General features: G+C 43.7%; 1 protein-coding gene across 9 annotated transcripts in view; it reads right to left on the bottom strand.

Moving 5' to 3' along the window:
* Positions 1–19,828, bottom strand: part of CPEB1 (cytoplasmic polyadenylation element binding protein 1) — a 103,987-nt gene extending 84,159 nt beyond the window's left edge. For 2 of the 9 annotated variants that reach the window (XM_063652871.1, XM_063652872.1), the window contains exons 1-3: positions 13,363–13,420; positions 4,909–4,958; positions 104–296 (exon numbers count right to left, since the gene is read on the bottom strand). In XM_063652871.1, the coding sequence (XP_063508941.1) occupies positions 104–199 (96 nt within the window). In that variant the 5' untranslated portion in view covers positions 200–296; positions 4,909–4,958; positions 13,363–13,420. Of the gene's footprint in view, positions 1–103; positions 297–4,908; positions 4,959–13,362; positions 13,421–18,898; positions 19,351–19,617 lie in introns of those variants that run through there. The other 7 variants (XM_054450962.2, XM_054450963.2, XM_054450964.1 and 4 more) reach the window with 7 other exon arrangements.
* Positions 19,829–20,105: the final 277 nt, after the last annotated feature.

Below are 20,105 nucleotides of genomic sequence, written 5' to 3'. Positions count from 1 at the left end.
GCCAATACAGGAAATCATGAAAGAAACTGTAGATATGACAAAAAAGGTTAGGAGTGAAGATTTCCAAGACATGGATCTTGGAGAAATCCAAGAGTTAACATACCAAAGGAATTAGCAGAAGACAATTTGATAGAGATGAGTGTTCCAAACCAGTGCCAGACAAGGAAGACGATGTTGAAGTAGCAATGCCAGAAAACATACTCGCATTAGATGATCTGGCAAAAGGGTTCCGATTATTCAAGGCTGCTTTTGACTTCTTTTACAATACAGACCCTTCTATTATACAGGCACTGAAACTAATGCAAATGGTGGAATTAGGATTGGTACCACATAGAAACATTTTTACAGAAATGAAAAAGCAAAAAGTCAGACAGAAATTATTTCTGTAAAGTTACACTGACTGTGCCTGCTTCTCCTTCCATCCCCTCCACATCCTTCCACCTCTGCCACACCCCTGAGACAGCAAGACCAATCAATCCTTCCTCTTCCTTGGCCTGCTCAACGTGAAGACAGTAAATATGAAGATCTTTATGATTCACTTCCACTTAATGAACAGTAAACATATTTTCTCTTATGATTTTCTAGTAACATTTTTTCTCTAGCTTACTTTATTGTAAGAATACAGTATAAAATACATGTAACATACAAAATACGCGATCAACTGTTTATGTTATTGGTAAGGCTTCTGGTCAACAGCAGGCTATTAGTGAAGTTTTGGGGGAGTCAAAGTTATACATAGATATTTGACTGTGGGCGTTGGTCCTCCTAACTCCCACACTGTCCAAGAGTCAACTGGACTAAAAACCAATGAACTGTACATTAAAGGTGAACTTTAGGGTATGTAGATTTTATGTCAATACAGCTGTTTAAAAATTTTCATTCTGCCATTTATTGGCTGTGTGATATCACAGTTACTTAACCTCTATGCCTCAGCTTCCCCATTTGTGAAATGGAAAAAGGATACCAACTTTTTGATGACATATGTAAAGCATTTTGCATGGCATACAGTAGCTGCTAATTTGTATCCGCAAACATTAATTATTGAATACAAGAGAGGTAAGTACCAACAGTGGTAAAACCACCCAAACTGATTAAGTTATACAACTCTATGTGGTCATTATTAGTACATACAACTTTATTAACTGGCATGAGAAGATGGGTAAGACATTACCGAATGAAAAAAGAACTCTTATATATGTATATATATATATATATAAAATCATGAACCCTTACACAAAAACTATTCTTTTGGTATTCCCTATCTCGGTAAATAACACTACCATCCACCAGATGCCCAAAGCAGAAATGTAGGTACCATTCTTCACTCCAGTCTCCCTCACTCTCCACAGCCAATGCCCAACATAAGAAGCAATGAAATATTGGTTGACAGATTGAGTTTTTTAAGGGGAGCCTGCCTCATCAGTTCTATTATCCTCAATTATCTTGGGGAAAACAAACAAAAACAGACCAAGTAAGGAAACTGGCACTTAATATCTCATAAGCTGGTCACATCAAAACAAAACAAGAAGAGGCCTGATGTCATTTTGTTTGGCCTACTAAAATCCAAGTAAGCATGAGAATGACCAAGAGTATTTACAGTTTTATCAACTCTGCAGGATGACCTTAAAGGGACAAGCTTGAGCCTCACATCAGCCTCAAGTTCTTGAAGACTGGTACCCTCTGCAAACTGTGAAGATGACCAAAATACACAATACTGCAAGGTTGTTTTCCCAAGCTCTCTAGAGTGGTGCCATTGACACAAGGCCCTTTTCACAACTGTAGATTTCTAAGCTGATTCTCAATTTCAGGAAGGCAACTTCATGAAGGCTAAGATGGAAAGATCTATAACCTGAAGAGAGGAGATCTCGCTGTGTTGCCCAGGCTGAACTTGAAACTCCTGGGCTCAAGTGCTCCTCCCACCTTGGCCTCCTGAGTAGCTGAGACGACAGGCACGTGCCACTGCCTAGCACAATCTGCATATCTTAAGGCTACATGCTTCATTCTTCACTGCCTAATAAACATTAGCGGACTGCCTGCTCTCTATAGTGAGCACCCCAAGGGGCAGCAGATTAGACACAGACTAAACCAAAATAAAGTTTTGAAGTCTGGAAAAGAACTTTTGGGAGGCAGGAGCTCAAAACCAGCCTGGGCAACATGGCGAAACCGTTTCTACAAAAAATACAAAACATTAGACAGGTATGGTGGTACATGCCTGTAGTCCCAGCTACTCAGGAAGCTGAGGTAGGAGGAATGCTTGAACCCAGGAGGCAGAGGTTGCAGTGAGCAGAGATTGTGCCACCGCACTCCAGCATGGGTGACAGAGCAAGACCTTGCCTCAAAAAAGAAAAAAAAAAAAGAAAGAAAAAGAAAAAGAATTAAGACCCGATCCTGTAAACATCCATAATACAGACTACAACGTGCTGTAAACGTTTCCAGGCACAGACAGAATGTGCCTGGAAATGGGGGTAAAGAGGAAGTTCTAAAGAACACAAGAGAGTAGAGAGGCATTATCAAAAGTGGTCCAGTGTGGTACAGCATTAGGTACAGGAGAGAAAATTGGAAAAGCCTCATATGTCAAATTAAGGAGTCAGCATTGTCTTTCAATACACAAAATTGTGTCCTTTCAATACACAAAAATTAACCTAGCTTTTAATTACTGTAATAAAAGTACTATATATATATGGATATATATATATATGGATTCCAGATCCTGGCCACATCTAAAGGCAAGTAAATAACAAAGTGAGTCTTAGAAGGAGACCACTAGCAACTACATGACAGATAAGTGGCAGAAGGATTAGTGAGAAAGTACCACAGTAGTCTAAGGAACAGATGCAGACTTGGGAGTCTGGGAGAAAGGTATTCCTTAGGAGAGGAAGGAAATCTTACCATTTCAAGGAGCCTGAAAAAAAAAAATCTAATTTAGGAATGTGTCTGCTCACCCTGCCCCACTCCTAATCCGGTTAGGAACATACACAACTTCCCAAATCAAGGCAAATGATATCTGACATGCCTCCCTCCCCTTCTCTCACATACATCAAGCCAGAGCTCTAGTTTAAGATGACATTATAATATAATAAAAGTGAATGAGGTGTTCAATGTTTATTCCAAACTGTTTCATCTTATAATTACCAATGTTTGCCTTAACCAATTTGGAAGGAAAAAAAAAAAATCAAAGCCAGGACTGTCAGATGGCGAACAGGTCTACTACTCTCCTTTGTGTACAATAGGGATAAAAGTAATACTATCTCATAAGGCTTTTTGTGAATGCACATAAAGTACTTAGCATAGGCCTGACATGTAATTACGTGCTGAACCAATGAATATTGTCTATCAGTCATATCATTATTATTATTCAGAGGCCACCACAGGGATCCTTGAGGAAGGATCTATTGGCTCATTAAGTGAACCAAAGACCTATGGCAACTATTTCTCTGAAGACTCCAGGCCCTTCTATTCCTGGTACCCCCTAACTCTTCCTCTTAATCATTTGACTTAAAATGCTTAATTAAAAGACAACAGATATGATTCAAATAGACCTAAGGGCTGAATCCACTACAGGTTCAGTATCCCTCATCAGAAATGCTGAGATGACCAAGAAGTGTTTCAGATTCGGTTTTTTTTGGAAGCTGGAACATTTGCATATACATAATGACCTATCTTAGGGATAGGGCCCAAGTCTAAACATAGAATTCATTTATTTTTCTCTTTTTTTTTTTTTTTTTTTTTTTGAGACGGAGTCTCGTTCTGTCACCCAGGCTGGAGCGCAATGGTGCGATCTTGGCTCACTGCAAGCTCCGCCTCCTGGGTTCACAGGATTCTCCCGCCTCAGCCTCCAGAGTAGCTGGGACTACACGCGCCCGCCACCACGCACAGCTAATTTTTTTGTATTTTTAGTAGAGATGCGGTTTCACCATGTTAGCCAGGATGGTCTTGATCTCCTGACCTCATGATCCGCCCACCTTTGCCTCCCAAAGTGCTGGGATTACAGGCGTGAGCCACTGCGCCTGGCCAAATTCATTTATTTTTTATATATACTTCATACATATAGCCTGAAGTTAATTTTATACAATATTTTTAGTAATTCTGTACATGAAATTAAATTTTGACTGTGTTTTAACTGTTACCCATCATGAATTCAGGTGTCTAATTTCTACTTGTGACATATCAGTGTTCCAGAAATTTCAGATTTTGGAGCATTTCAGATTAGGGCTGCTCGACATGTGTACTGTGTATATTCACACATACACCACACACACACATTTTTTAAGAGATGGGGTCTTGTTCTGTCCCCTAGGTTGTAGCACAGTGCTGCAATCACAGCTCACTGCAGCCTTGATCTCCTGGGCTCAAGCAATCTTCCTGCCTCAGCCTCCCAAGTAGCTGGACTACAGACATGCACCACCATGCCCAGCTAATTTTTTTTAACTTTTTTCTTCCCCCCTCAGAGAAAAGGTCTCGCTATGTTCCCCAGGCTGGTCTTGAATTCCTGGGCTCAAGCACTGCTCCTGCCTCAGCCTCTCAAAGTGCTGGGATTACAGGCATGAGCTACCACATCTAGCCAATACTGACCCTTTTAAACTGTCCAGTTAAATGAATTCACAGTTCCTTATTTTCAAAACAGAAACCTACCATCCACCCCATACTCACAGACCCATTTACTTTGTGTAGTCCATCTGAACTTTCATCAATGTATAGATCTGCATTCAGACCAATGTTTTACCACGAGAAAAAATGTTTCTCTCTTGGTTATTCCACTATTGCCTGACAGTTCCTGCCCTTATTTTTACCATATTTTACCATAAAGTGAGGTCATTTGAAGTTTTTTTTTTTGACCTTTAGTTGGTCTTCTACTGTCAACGGGAAAGAAGGCTTTAAGATAAATCAGAGACTTAATAGAGTGCAAACCTTAATACTACCGAAAATCAGGAGTCAACAGGAAGAATTACTTGGCAATGCTGTAAAACAAAAACAATTCTTTAATTAAAAAATTAATTTAAAAACAATTCTTTGTTTAATGCTAATGATATAGAGACAAATACCCTCAAGATAAAACTAGTTCTACCTATCTACCTATTGTTAGAAAGAATGGCTTTTGAGGAAACTCACCTAATACAAGTTATTTTATTTGAGACAGTTTTGCTCATCGCCCATGCTGGAGCGCAATGGCTCAATCTCCGCTCTCTGCAACCTCTGCCTCCCGGGTTCAAGTGATTCTCCTGCCTCAGCCTCCCGAGTAGCTGGGATTATAGGCATGTGCCACCATGCCTGGCTAATTTTTGTACTTTTGGTACAGACAGGGTTTCACCATGTTGGCCAGGCTGGTCTCAAACTCCTGACCTCAGGTGATCTGCCTGCCTCAGCCTCCCAAAGCACTGGGATTATAGGCATGAGCCACAGTGCCTGGCCCTAATCCAATTTATTTTAGATCAGGCCTCAATTTTCTCCTCTCCAATAGATAAGAGCTGACACTCCTATCATGAAACTGTTTTCCTATAGCCATGATCATCAACTAGGACAACAAAGGTGAGGGAAATAGTCTGAAGAAAAGCATTTCTCTCCTCCACAAAGGAAAATCCTCCTCCTCCTCCTTAAAAGTGGGAATCATTGTTTCGAAAAGCAGAAAGAACACAGGCTTTGGAATACAAACACCAGGTCTACCACTTAGGTATCACTCTGAGCCTTGGTTACCTAAAGGTATAAAAAAAGAAAAAAGAGGGTAGCACCTACTTTGCAGACTTCGTAGTAGTCAGAAATACATAAAGTACATGGATATGCTCAATAAATACTTTTAGTGGCAGATGTCCAATTACACACAAGTTATTAAATTATATCACTGTTACTTAGAGGTATGGTTTCAACTTATTCATCCTAGCCAAGTTCATCAAGAAGCTTATTTACTTATTTTAGCATATAACTGGGTTTTTTTTTTTTTCCATCTGTGGTTCGCAAGTATCACTCATAACTTTTTCTTTAAAAATCTGAACCTACACTTTGTAGATATGTTTGCTAAAGAATAAGATCCCCAAATTTTATATTTATTTGTATAGAAGAAATGAACAATTGTCTAATTTGGAAACCTTGGCACTGCCTTTAAATATCATACTCCCCAGACCCAGCATTGTGATACGATGGCCATTCTGGCAGCTCAAAATATTTATTTGGGGATACTCACCTGTCGTAAATGAATGCCAGCTACCATCTCTGGGATGATTTTTATTCAGTTTGCCTTTAATCGACAACATAATACCAATGCTGAAGACCCTTCAAGACTATTACTATTAATCATGTACAATGGATTAACAGCCAGTTGAGAAATTTATAGAAGACTGTCTGAAGGGCCCAAGGTTTACTCAGTCCTCCAGATAGAGTTCTAAAACTGGGGTCCCATGGATTGGAATGTAGTAATCCTCCTGACAAAAATGTGTTCACACTAAAAATTTTTCTGAAGTATTTTTTCTCCATTTAATCAGGTGTTTTTTAAATGCATTGGTCTTGAACATTTAGACTTTGTTTTTTAATTAAGTCAGAGTAACAGAAAGTAATATACTTAGATGCCCCAAATAACTGGTTCTGCTGAGATGTACTCTGGCAATTTGCCTTTTTTTTTCTATTTTTATTTTTGAAACAGAGTCTCGCTCTGTCGCTCAGGAGTGCAGTGGTACAATTTCAGCTCACCACAACCTCCGCCTCCTGGGTTCAAGCAATTCTGGTGCCCATGCCTCCTGAGTAGCTGGGACTACAGGCACGTGCCACCACTCCCAGCTAATTTTTTATATTTTTAGTAGAGATGGGGTTTCGCCATCTCTGTTGGCCAGGCTGGTCTCAAACTCCTGACCTCAGGTGATCTGCCCGCCTCAGCTTCCCAAAGTGCTGGGATTACAGGCATGAGCCACATGCCTGGCCTGCCTTTAGTTTTATACCAATAATAAAGCTAAACAAAATTTCTATAGCATGGATACTCAGGATTTTAGGCATATTCTTTATTACAATTTTGAAGAGCCCTTATATGAACACTCATTTAGAGACATGTCATTCAGACCACAGATCAGGAAATGCTACAGATTCCCATGAAGAATACATTTTCCTTATGGAAGAATGTAAGTCTTCTAGCCAAATTTCTCTATTTGCTTTAGTCACCAGCTCACTCAAAGCCAGATTTTGGCTCTACTTTAATGACTCTATAGTTTGCTGAGAGATGCTTCTCTGTGTTTGAATTTCTCCTTGGTCCTACCTCAAGTCTTCTATGCAACAATGTCAAGAATAAAAATTTATCAGGTTGGTCCATATGAAACTGTCAGTATTTTACCTTTTTCAACCAATAAAATGGCAATTTCACATAGTTCAACCTAATATTATTTCGTAAATGCTGACAACCCACTAGGTTAGATGTTGAGATTACAGATATATATATATAAAACATACTCCTTGCCCTCAGGAGAATTATTTAGGTAGGAAAAAGAAACAAATCTAGTTAGCTAAGTGGAGATCAAGCACAAAATGCTATAGAAGAGAGGAATAAATCAGGGTGTCTAAAATGGTTTCACAACTCAGATGTTTTGGCTAGAGAATAATGAAAATGCAGAATTTCAATAAGCAGGCATGAGAAAAAGCATTAACACACAGAGAACAAGCACAGAAAGGATACAGAACACAGTAAATTCAAGAAAACAAAGTAGTCCAACAGGGCTGGACAGGAAGGCTCACCAGGAATAGACGAGATAAAGCTACAGGTCCTAACCTCCTTCCTGTATCGGAAAGATAAATCCATCAACAGATACAAGATCTCCTCTCCCTGCATCATCTGACTTTCCTCTCTTTTCCACTGGCTCCCCTTCAGTTTGTCAGTATGTTCAAGACTCTTTCACCTTAAAAAACCACCACACCTTCCTTGATTTAAAATATCCTCCCAATTCACTGCTGTCTTTCTTCTGCTATACTATCAACCTTCTTGAAAATATATCTTTATTTAACTTCCTGTTCATCCTCTCAATCTACAACGTCCTGCCAGCACTGATCTCTCCCCTTCCCCAAAAAGACACTAAACAACTGCTCCCAAATTAATGCCTTCATAGCTGCCAAATCCAACTGATACTTCAAGTCTATCTTACTCTGCATCTTTGTAGGATCTGACCCTTCAGCTATTCTCCACTTAAGTCAGGAATCACTTTCTCCTGGCTCTCCCTTTCCACCTCTGGTTATTCTTCATTTTTCATAGGGTACATCTATTGTCCAATATTCTTTTTGCTCTCTTAACTCAGTGTGGAAGAGGAAATACTACAATTTCCAGGACAGGTTTATGAGAACATTAGAAAATATTTCATACCAAAACACCTCAAGAATATTGAAAGCACATGCTCACTATAATTGTAACTCTCATCACTTACCTGTCACACTGCTAACTGTATGGACTGTTAGCTCACCAACTTGATAAACTATAAAGGTCCTTCACAACCTGTATCTCAGTACTGCCCCAGAATAGTATCTGCTGCATTTGCAGGCACTCAATACAGATACCACATGAAAGGCAGACCCGTATCACACTCTCGTCATAGGTATTTTTACCACCTCACTCATAACCTTCATAAATGGTAATGACTCCTTTCTTAAGATTTTAGATACATCAAGAGAAATATTCAATTCTACCTGTTCTCCCTCTCAAAATTCTCAGCCACTAAAGTCATTTTGGGATTTGGGGTTTTAGGTTTGGACCACAGACCATTCTTCATCAATAAAAAAACAAAGGCTCCAGACTTGTCTCAGAGCTGTTCTCGGACCTGGTCTCCATCACCTCTCCATATAATGCTTCTCTGGCTGCCTTGATGCAGAAGAGGGAACTTGGAGTCTGGGATTCTGATTTAAGCCCCAGTGCGCTCCATTAACTGGGGAACTTTGACCAAGATTTTCAATTTCTCTAAGCAGGTCTTTTTATTTGTAATGTGAGAATGACAGAGTCTCATAAATTCTCCTGAGGAATAAAAGAAACTAAAGGCTCTGGACAGTTGGTCTACATGACCCTACCCTTGCCCTCATCGATCTGACACAGCTTCCATTACTATCCTTTTTCTGCACTTACTGAAAGCAATTTTGGAGTCCATTTTTTCTCATACCCACAGGGCCTCTTGGTTATCCCTGCCACAGCTCTCACACCTTTGTAAACATCATCAGCTCTCTCCCATGTTTAGAACTTTTCTTAACCCTGCTCTTCCCTCTAGTAGCCAGCCTGTCTTTCCCTAGCATCCCCATCAGCCCTCTGTACAGAGTACCCCATCTCTACGGCCTTTACTCATCTCTTTAATCCTCGAAGGCAAGCATCAGATGCTTCTCTCCCTTTCCACACACGCCATTCTGAAACACTTTTCTTCAAACCAAGTTCACTGTGCCTTATCAAATCCTATGGACATTTCCTGAGCCTTTTAAGAGGTCTTCATTCCTGCCTGGATATTCTTACAGGATCTCTGGAAAGTACAAATCTAATCACCTACTCCAGAGGGCAGTGGTCCACAAACATTTTGGTCTGAGGACTCCTTTATACTCTTAAAAATTACTGAGGTAATTTTAAGTACTTTTAATTTTAATTACTCAAGAGCTTTTTGTGTAAGTAGGTCATATCAATATTCACCCATTAGAAATTAAAAAGGGGTAGATTTATTAACCATTAAAAAAACCTATTACATATTAACACGATGATTTTCCAAGACAAAAAAAAATCTATGGAGTAGTATTGACATTTTTGCAAATCTCTTTAGTATCTGGTTTAATATAAGATAGCGGGATTTTCTGGTCTGTTTCTGTATTTAATGTGTTGTCATGTGTTATTCTGGTTGAAGTATATGAAGAAAATCCAGCCTCACACAGATACGTAGTTGGAAAAAGGAATATTTTAATATCATTTTCAGACAACTGTGGCTATTAATACTACACCAAAATTCTCAACAAATGGTAACTTCTTAAAGATTAGTTACAATATGGAATCCGAAACCATATGTACTCTTTATGCTGTTACATTAAAATACATGGGTCAATCTTGCATTCTGGATGGATCTTTTACTCCTGTTAGTCATTTGACAAACGTTGGCTTCAATTATGCAAATATAACAAACGTTGACACACTAGTTAATAGTAAATAGTACCACCAATCTCACCAGGGGACTTTAAGTATTGGGGAAGTGTCAAGTTCATGTGGTGGCAGATAAAGGTCTTCCAAAATTCTTATTTTTTTCTTCAGTGCTCAAATTGTATCACTGGCAACAAATATAGTGAGTTATTTCTTATGAAGTGACTGGCTTACTTGGTTGATTTTCAAGAAAATGTCTGCCAAATACCCAAAGTTGAATAACCATAGTTTGTTAGTTGTTCTTCTGGTAAAGAAAAAAAAGGTGTTCAAAGGAAAAAAAGAGGCTTATTCTTGAAACTCAGTCACATAAACACATTTCCTTGAGACAATCATCATACTTGGATATGAAGCAAAAGTACTTTATACTGACTTCTCATTTGTCACACAGAATATTAAAGGCATATATTCAAGGGCTGAGATGTAATGAAATTAATTTTACTGCTTCCTCAAGGACATTTGTAAGTGACACTGGCTTTTCTGGGAATGTGTACCATGAAGAATACAATGACTGCTACTACAGTTTAATGGCATTGCCCTGATTCCTGCTAAGTAAGTGCCAGCCATTTTACCCACCCCCACTGCTTTCGCACTATCGGTACAAATGTCAACACAGTGGGGTGGGGGAGCAGAAATCAACCATGTCTTAGAATTATAAAAATACTTCTGACTTTATGGCCTCTTAAAGGGTTTTGGTGACCACTAGGCAGGCATGGATCTAGCTTGGAGAACTGCTGCCACAGAGTAAAGGCCAAGTTCCTTATCAATAGCATATGAAACCCTCCATGGTCTGCCTTCAGCTTAGTGGCCAAGTTAGATCCCTCCTGGTCTATTCCTACTTTATTCTGTTGTGTGTTTCCTCTCAATAAAAGGACAATAGTTACAAGTGTGTATCTTGATCAAGATTCACTTATCTGTATACACCGGAGCAACCACCACACACAGCAAGACACAGAACATTTCCAACATTCTATAAGGTTCCCCTGTGCCCTTTCCCACACTATCCCCCAAAGAGTTTACTATTCAGGCTTCTGTTGTTACCAATTAGTTTTGCCCATTTTTGAACCTCTTATAAATGCAATCATGTAGGTATTCTTTTGGGTCTGGCTTTTTTTTTTCCCCACTTAACTTAGTATCTGACATGTCTACACATTAAAGTATAGAACAGTGGTTTTTATCACTGTGCTACATATTAATAGATATGGACATATGTATTTATCCATATTCCTGCTCAAGAGTGTACAGAAAAGATTTAAAGTAACAGGTCTGACTGATGTCTTTTAGCTACCATCTGGGAACTTAAATTTTGAGTTCCCACCATTCCCACAACTGAGTGACTTACTATACCCAAATGAACAAACAATATGGTTTATGCTGAACATCGGCTTTCCTCCTGGAGTCTGAAATTTTGGTACATTTCAAGCAGAGGCTACCTATTTAACCAGTCCTCAGACACACACGCGCACACACTCTCTCTGTCTCTCTCTCTCTGGGTGCCTAGATTCTAACAAGCTATTCTGGCTGGCAACATTTCACATGTGTTGTCAGTTGTGGGGGAATTAAACTATGTCCTGTTTAACTCTCCAGGGAAAAGAACATTGGAAGCTTGTACCAGATTTCACCCCACTTGCCTTTTCCCTTTGATGGTTTTTCTCCGTATCCTTTAGCTGTAAGCTCAGCTATGAGTACCACTATATGCTGAGTCCTGTGAATGAATCTTCCTAGTCAGTCATCTAATTTGGGCACTGTCTTGGGGGACCAGACATAACAGGCGTTTGTTGTTTTGTCCTATTTTTAGGGACAGGGTCTGGATATGTGGTCCAGACCAGAATTGAACTCCTAGGCTCAAGGGATTCTCCTGCCTCAGCCTCCCCGGTAGCTGGTACTACAGGTGCCACAAATGGCTTGCTTTTTCTTCAGATTTTGAATATTATGAATAAAACTGCAGTGAATATTCTTGTGCATGCCTTTTTATACTCACATGTACTCATTTCTCTTGCACATAGGAACACGAGTGGACTACTAGGTCATAAGCTAGTACCCCTTGCGCTTAAAATTCTAGCAATACTGTACTTCTAGTTGCCTAAAAACAGCCCTGTTTCATATCTCCTTGTCCTTATACATGTTGTTCCTTTTGCCTAGAATGTCCTTCCCACTCCCTACACTATGCCTGTTTTGGCAATAACCTTTAAATCTTTTACCTGCCTACTTCTGATGTTATTTCTGATGAGGAAAAGGAAGAAATTGGTTCTGTTTTTATATCTGCTGGGTTTAACATACTTCAGATAGATACATGCATTCGGTAGTCCAATCAGAAGTATAAGTCTTCAGAACAACCAAGGCTAAACAGCTCAATCTAAAACTTGGGCACACAACAGTCAACTGGTGCTTCTATAGGAACACATGGGCCTCCTGTATATATAAGGAGACAGGAATGATCCAACAGGGTTGAACTGTGAAGAATCGGGCATTTGGGGAAAAAAGGAAGCCTGCAAGTACCAAGACAAGACAAGATTGATCAGCTAAGAAAAAAAAAAAAAAAAAAAAGGAAGCCATAGTCTTACAAACCATATGGACATTTTAAGTACAATAAGAGACCAACACAGCAGAGGTAAAGAGTGTATGAATTTTACAAATAATACTAGTCTAGAAATGAGAAAACCTGGGTTCGAGTTCTGTCTCTAGTCCCTGCTCACAGTATAAAATTAGGGTAATCACTTTCCATTCTAAACTTAATTCTCCTAGTCCATGAAAAGAGGATGTCAGAGATTACATCTGGCTTTGGTGTCAACTCCAAGTTATATGTAGGAGACAGGTCTCTAACACCTTTTGAGCTTCAAAACAATTCCAAGATTACAGCTTTTAAAAAAACAAAAACAAAAAGCCTCAGGAGAAAGGGCAGACACATGGGAGACAGACAGATGGTGTCAGGGCCAGAACCCAGTAGCACAAAGCCAGAATGCAGAGAGCACAGGTGTTAAGTAGTAAGAGATTAAGTGTTCTGTAAAAAGACACAAAAAAAACCAACCTGCCCTTCACAGTAACTGTTCTCTTCCAACAGAGGAGAGCTACTCCCACACTTTTATCAAAGGGGATTGTAGGCAGTGGGGCTAAATCTGTCAGGATGGTACATAAAGCAGCATATTATGCTGGCCAAGAATAAAGAAACAAGTAACACTATTAGTCAAGTTACTCCTAGAATCAATAGCTACTTGCAACCAAGACCCATTTTTAGCATACAAACCAACCTTTAGACCTGCCCTCTGGGGATTCTCCTGTTACCTCAAGGGAACTCATCACGAATGCCTTAAATAAATCAAAACAAAGAGTGTTAACTCACTATAATTTAAAAGGACTGTTCCACCATTCAAGAATACAAAAAAAAAAAAAAAAAAGAAGAATTCAAAGGTTATCCATGCCTAAGTGTTCTCCTGAACTACTGAAAGTAAAGCTCAACCCCATTCAGTCAGGAATCCTCCCAGGTCCAAGTTAATCAAAACCACATTATATATTAGGGTGGCAAAATAATCCCTAGCATTGGGCTTTAAAATGACACCTAACAAAATTCATTGGAAATTACATCTACAATGTGAATTTAGCACTCTGAAATTTGGATACTAACTTTTTACAGCAAGTCAGATAATTTTCCTATGAAAATACGAAATATTACATACATCATGCATGTTTTAGTTCAATCTTTTTCAGCTAGTTTACTATAATTGAGAAATGCACTGTTGGGGCGGGTCCTATCTTCAACATAAAAACTTTCTACGGAATCTGTGCTCACAGAAGATGAGACGCTCTAAAACAGGCTGCAACAATGGCAGGAAAAAACTAAGGGCATTTCCAAAACTGCAATGTTGGGTGCAAAGGAAGCAAAGTTCACAGTGACCAAAAGGCTTTAAGAGCCTGCATGGTGGCTCATACCTGTAATCCCAATACTCTGGGAGGCTGAGGCAGGAGGATGGCTTGAGCTGAGGATGAGCCTGGCCAACATAGTGAAACCCCATCTCAAAGAAAAAATTTTTTAAAAAGTAGCCAAGCATGTTGAATGGTTGTAGTCCCAGCCACTTCGGAGGCTGAGGCTGAAGGATCCCTTGAGCCAGGGAGCTTTGAGGCTGCAGTAAGCTGTGATTGCACCACTGCCCGCCAGCATGGGTGACACAGTGAGACCTTGTCTCAAAAAAAATCTTAATAATAAAATCTTAAAAGGCTTAAGAAACGGTAAAGGGTGCAATCAGTGCTTCTTGGTCTTAATTCAAACAAGAGAAGCAAAATTCTTACATAACCTCCTCTACCATAACCTCTAGGTGCAAACCACTTCCTACCCTTTAGCCTCAGGGGCTTTCTGGCAAATTCTTCCCAGAGTCAGTACAGTTTATATACCGCCTAGGAAAAGCAGATTTGCAGAACAGGATGAGATTAGCACAACTTCTCCATAGCAGAGAAAATAATTTGTTATTTGATCCCATGATTCTTTTACTGCCTCCACTACTAGCTACTAAAGACAACAGTGTAAACATTAATATTTAGGTTTGGTGTGCATTTCTGTCTCAAACTGTAAGCCAAAAGTACTAATACTCTAATTTTCCCTTAAAATAAACATAACTTTAGAAAATAATCATTTAGCTAAGGGACCTGAAACCAATGAATGAGAAAGCTTGCACAGACAACACCTAATGTTATAAATGCAAAAATTACACCAGCAGAGAGCTACTTTAGTCACCTCACCCTTCCCCTCCCCAGCACACTCCACACCCCCAAATCCACAAACACTGAACTCATAGCTGAGTGCTTTGCTGGTAAAGGTTGCTAAGAAGCAGCTAGAGGCAGGTAACATTTTAAAGTTTTCATCTTTCCAAAAACTTTCCAGGATACAGGTAAGAAAGCTATCTAACTTGTGTCTGAGTTTACGTTCTCACAGAAAAAAATTCTTTGGCAAAAGCTCTGAATACGCTTTTTACTCCTTTAAATCCTTGGGAATGCGGCTGGGCACGGTGGCTCACACCTGTAATCCCAGCACTTTTGGAGGCCGAGGCGGACAGATCACGAGGTCAGGAGTTTGAGATCAGCCTGACCAATATGGTGAAACCCCATCTCTAGTAAAAATACAAAAAGTAGCCGGGTGTGGTGGCGTGTGCCTATATTCCCCGCTACTTGGGAGGCTGAGGCAGAAGAATTGCTTGAACCCCAGAGACGGAGGTTGCAGTGAGCCGAGACTGTGCCACTGCACTCCAGCTTGGGCAACAGAGTGAGTCTCCATCTCAAAAAAAAAAAAAAAAAATTCCTTGAAAATGCAATATAGGAAAAAAAATGTACATACCCCTTTAAATCCGTAAGCATGGCTGTGTACAATGCTGGGATTCTAAGTTTTATCCAGAATTGAAACCCCAGCCCCTCATTTCTGGGGCAGGGCTATTTTATGCCCTGGGAGCTTATCTCAGATTTTGCCACAGACTGCTTTAAAAAATTTTTTTTAACCTTTATTAATTCTTCCTGGAAATCTAAGAGACAGCATTACAGGAATCTTAGCTAAGACAGACAAGGTGAGATTTAGTAAGCTCCATGTTACTTTTACAGGTCTTAAAACAATTATATAATTTCAAATTTGCCATGCCTCAGACAGAAAAAGTTAGTACTGAAATTTTAACTGTCCTGAAAAAAAGGAGCCTTTTGTGCAGAGGGTTGGGAGGGTCACCCCCACAGTGGGAGGAGCCTGCCTTCCCCAGACCTCCAGCTCTCAGGATCAGCTAACTGCTCTGACATACATCGTGGAATGATAGACACAGCACATTCCTCCTAACATCAGCACTGCTGTACTAACACTCAGAAGACCCACACTGACTTCTACAGCAACGGGGATTCCTGCCAATGCAGTTAAGGTTCACTTTGCCTATAAATGTGACCAGCTCCCAGACCACCACCTTTTTTCTACAATGTACGCCACCAATAACCCCTTGATCCTCTGACATAACAGAACACACATAATAGGCTGGGCTACGGCACCAGAAGGACCTAGGTTCACACTCAATTCCATCACTTAACAGCTTTGTGACTTGATTTCTAAAGCCTGTTTCCTTTTCTGCAAAATAGCGGGGAAATCCAAAAGGGGCGTTTTTAAGTCAGATTCCAAACTTGCCTTCAGGTTGAATCCAACATTAAAGACATGTTACATTTGGTCCATAGTGTTTAAAATTTTTTTAATGCTACGTTTAAAAGTCAGGAGATTCATCAAAATAGAGATAGCCAGTTTAGAAGCAAGTCAAAGATCCACCAACTCTGGGCCCACATTTTTGCTGGGCAACAATCGGCTAGTGGCTGCTCCTTTCAAAGAGGCACATACTCTGTAGTTCAGAAGCCATTACCTTTCTTTCCTCCTCCTTTGCTCATTTATGTTACCTCTGGCCCCTAGAGGGTTTGAGTTTGCAACCCATTTTAAAGACTAAGAATAAAATTAATGGTTGTGCTCAGTGAAAATGCTTATTAAGGCAGCTATTATCATTAGGTCACTAGTTAAGTTTGGTGCTAAGCCTGGAGTCTTATTACTTTATCTTCCTCCTCCACTTTTTGCTTCATGGGCACTGGTTTGTGCAGTACAGTGAAAGGAAAGCCCATAGAACCATTCCTGTATCAAACGCCTATGGCCTAACCCAAACTGCAAACGTTTCCATGATTATTCACCACAGGCATCAGCTCTCCAACCTCTGATGTGCTGCACAGGCTGGCACAACCTCCCTCCCACACATGGGAGCCTAGACCAGGGAGCTGTTTACAAGACAAACGGTTCGGAGGGGGGAAACCAAGTTTTGTTTTGTTTTTTGAGATGGAGTCTCGCTCTGTCGCTCAGGCTGGAGTGCAGTGGCCGATCTCGGCTCACTGCAACTTCCACTTCCTGGGTTTAAGCGATTCTCCTGCCTCAGCCTCCCAAGTAGCTTCGATTATAGGCGCCCACCACCACGCCCAGCTAATTTTTGTATTTTTAGGAGAGACGGGATTTCACCTTGTTGGCCAGGCTGGTCTTGAACTTCTGACCTCAGGTAATCTGCCCGCCTCGGCCTCCCAAAGTGCTGGGATTAAAGGCGTGAGTCATGGCGCCGGGCCGTACTTTTTTATTACAAAGGTTGACTTACACACAGAGTAGTCAACTTCCAAATCCTACTTCTATAAACTGAGCAGGCACTACCAGGCCACCCAAAGTTTAAATCCCCCTGACAAAAAATTTAAAAAGCGAAACTCAGCCAGGCGAGGGGGCTCACGCCTGTAATTCCAGCACTTTGGGAGGCCGAGGTGGGCAGATCACGAGGTCAGGAGTTCGAGACCAGCCTGACCAACATGCTGAAACCCCATCTCTACTAAAAATACAAAAATCAGCCGGGCGTGGTGGCGCGAGCTTGTAATCCCAGCTACACAGGAGGCTGAGGCAGGAGAATCGCTTGAACCCGGGAGGTGGAGGCCGCAGAGAGCCGAGATCGCGCCACTGCATTCCAGCCTGGGTAACAAAGCAAGACTCCCTCTCAAAATAAATAAATAAATAAATATTAAAAAATAAAAAGCCAAACTCTTACAGCAACGTGATCTGGGAATACAGTTCAGCTACAAGCCAGCTCAATGGGGACAAATAAAAGACCAGTGATGAGTCCCCAAAACACCGTCCCCAGGGTTTTCGACAGCCAGCAGCCCCACTGAGCTCCACAAGCTTTTCTAACTATGCAAAAAACCAATCAGGAAAACAATCACCAACTTGAGGTTTCCAAGGTTGGGTCCTGTGTGAATTTATTTTTATTTTTTAACCCAGCATGTGTCCCTAGACTCAAAGGGAACATGAGCCTCAGGGTGCAAACTGTCCTTAGCAGACACTGTTCCCGCTAGCAAGGGACGGCACCGTCACCTGAGGGGCAGCCAAGACGCGGGCAGTGCACCTGTGCCTTCCAGAATAGGTACCCCACCCACTTGCCCCTCTTCTCCACCAACGACACAGCCCAGTAGTTGACTCAGGTGCCAGGAGAGAGCGCGGGGAGGCAGTGCGGTAGCCAGGGAGACCAAGGGAAGCGGTTGCCAGAGAAATGCGGCGTCAGTCAGGGCCGGGGCTGCAGGCGCGGGGCGGGGGAGGAGAGACGCGGCCTCCTCCCAGGCGGGCCTGGCGGGAGGCACCCCGGCTTCTAAGAGCGAATTCGGCTCCCGACTCTCTTCCCCCAGCTGAGAGCACGGTGCAAGGGGCCAGGCCTGCAGGGAGCAAAGTGCCCCCGAAAAATAAGCGCGCGCCCACGAAGGTGCCCAAGAGCCCAGGAGTCCGCCTGGCTTTTCTCGGTCACGGGGTCAGCGCGGGGCCGCTCACAGAGCCTTCTAGTCTCCCTGGGTCCTCTAGGAATGAGGCAGCAAAGCCTCAGTCGACTCGACCACTGAGGAACCCCCGACATGAAAAAGCCCCGGGGAATGACGCCGGGTGGGACACCCCAAAGTGAGGGCCCCTTTGTGGGTGAGTCCCCCCCACACTTAGGTGACTCCAGGCGGGCACAGGCCCGCCCAACCAGCTTGTCATCAACGGGAGCGACCCGTCCAGGGCCCCAGCCGCTGCTCCGCCAAACCTGAGGCCGCCCCTGAGTCTGGGCACCTGGCCTCGTCCCGCACTGAGGAGAATGACCAGAACGCGAGGCCACATGCACCCGCTCGCCAGGCTGAGGGTCCGAACAGCACAGCCCAGAGTGGGCTCGGGTCGCTCCCCGCCTACGCCACCTCCGCGGCCTGCACGCCTACCCCTCTCCCGCCCATGCCCCCAGGACCCACCTCAAAGCCGACAGCCCCGCGGGTCTCCCGGGCACGAAGCCCCGCCAGTCTTCCGCCCTCGCGCCACACTACCTGGCCAGCCCCGCCCCCGAGAGTCCCTCTCCGGCGCCTAGCGAAGGTGTGAAGCCACGTGACCTGCCCGGGATTGGGAAGCCGCACGAGGGGCTTGATCCCTCCACCTTAAAGGGGCCGAGACCGCCGCCGTCGTGGGGCTCTCCACAGAGCACGGGGTCTACGCCGTCAGCAGCCCCGCCCCGTCCCGCCCGTGCCCCCCCACCGCGCGCCGGGTGCTAAAGAGACCCGCAGGGGGCGTGAGCTTCCAACGCCAGCGGCTTCGGGTCTCCCGTGCGACGGCAGTGTGATAAAGAAACGTTCCGGGCGCCGATGCTCCTTTATGTCCGGTCAGTTCCCGTCTGGACAGACGCTCGAGGCCGCCCGGAGGCCGCAGTGCGGCTCGGAGGCCCCACCGGCCGCCCCCGCAGGGCTGCGGCGCCTTTAAGCCCAAAGGCCCTGAGTCACGAGGAGGCTCCCTGCCCCCCTCGCCCTCCACCCCTCCACGAGGCCCCACGCCCGCGGGCACGTGACCGCGCCCCGCCCGGGACTCGCGCGCACGGGGCGGGGGATGGGGGTACCGCGGCGCCGGACCCGGCTGCGCGCGGACCGTTAGCTACTGCGGCCGGGACGCGGCCCCGCCCAGGCGAGCGGCGGGCGGCTCTTACCAGCGGGAACGCCATGGGGCCGGTGTGGCCCTGCAGGGCTGACGGGTTGGCCGGCCAGCCGGCGGGCAAGAGACGCGCACGCACGTGGGCACTATTTTTGCAGCGGGCCGCGCGCAGCCCCGCACCCCGGCAGCTTATGAAGCTCCGAGCCGCTCCTCGGAGCCGCCCCCCGGCCGGATGCAGAGCACCTGTGTCGGCCCCGCCCGGGCCCTCGCCTCCGCCCCCTCGCGCCCCGCCCCTCCTAGCAGGCCGAGCCAAGGAGGGCTCCGCCGCCCACCCGGAACCCGGCGGGGACTGCCGCCACTGCTGGCCACAGCTGCCCCCTGGGGGGCCAGAGACCTAAGCCTGAGCGCGCCATCACCTAAGTGACCCTTGCCGAGTCACTGTCTGCCCTGGGCCTCAGTTTCCCTCTTAACGAAAGAGGGCACGATTTACAAGCCCCTGCGAGCGGCGGCGATCGCTTCGTCAGTACAGCCTCGTGTCCACGC

This window comes from Pongo pygmaeus, chromosome 16, assembly GCF_028885625.2.
Source record: "Pongo pygmaeus isolate AG05252 chromosome 16, NHGRI_mPonPyg2-v2.0_pri, whole genome shotgun sequence".
NCBI lineage: Eukaryota > Metazoa > Chordata > Mammalia > Primates > Hominidae > Pongo > Pongo pygmaeus.
Note: the sequence above shows the minus strand (reverse complement) of the source record. Positions and strands in the feature narration are given on the sequence as shown.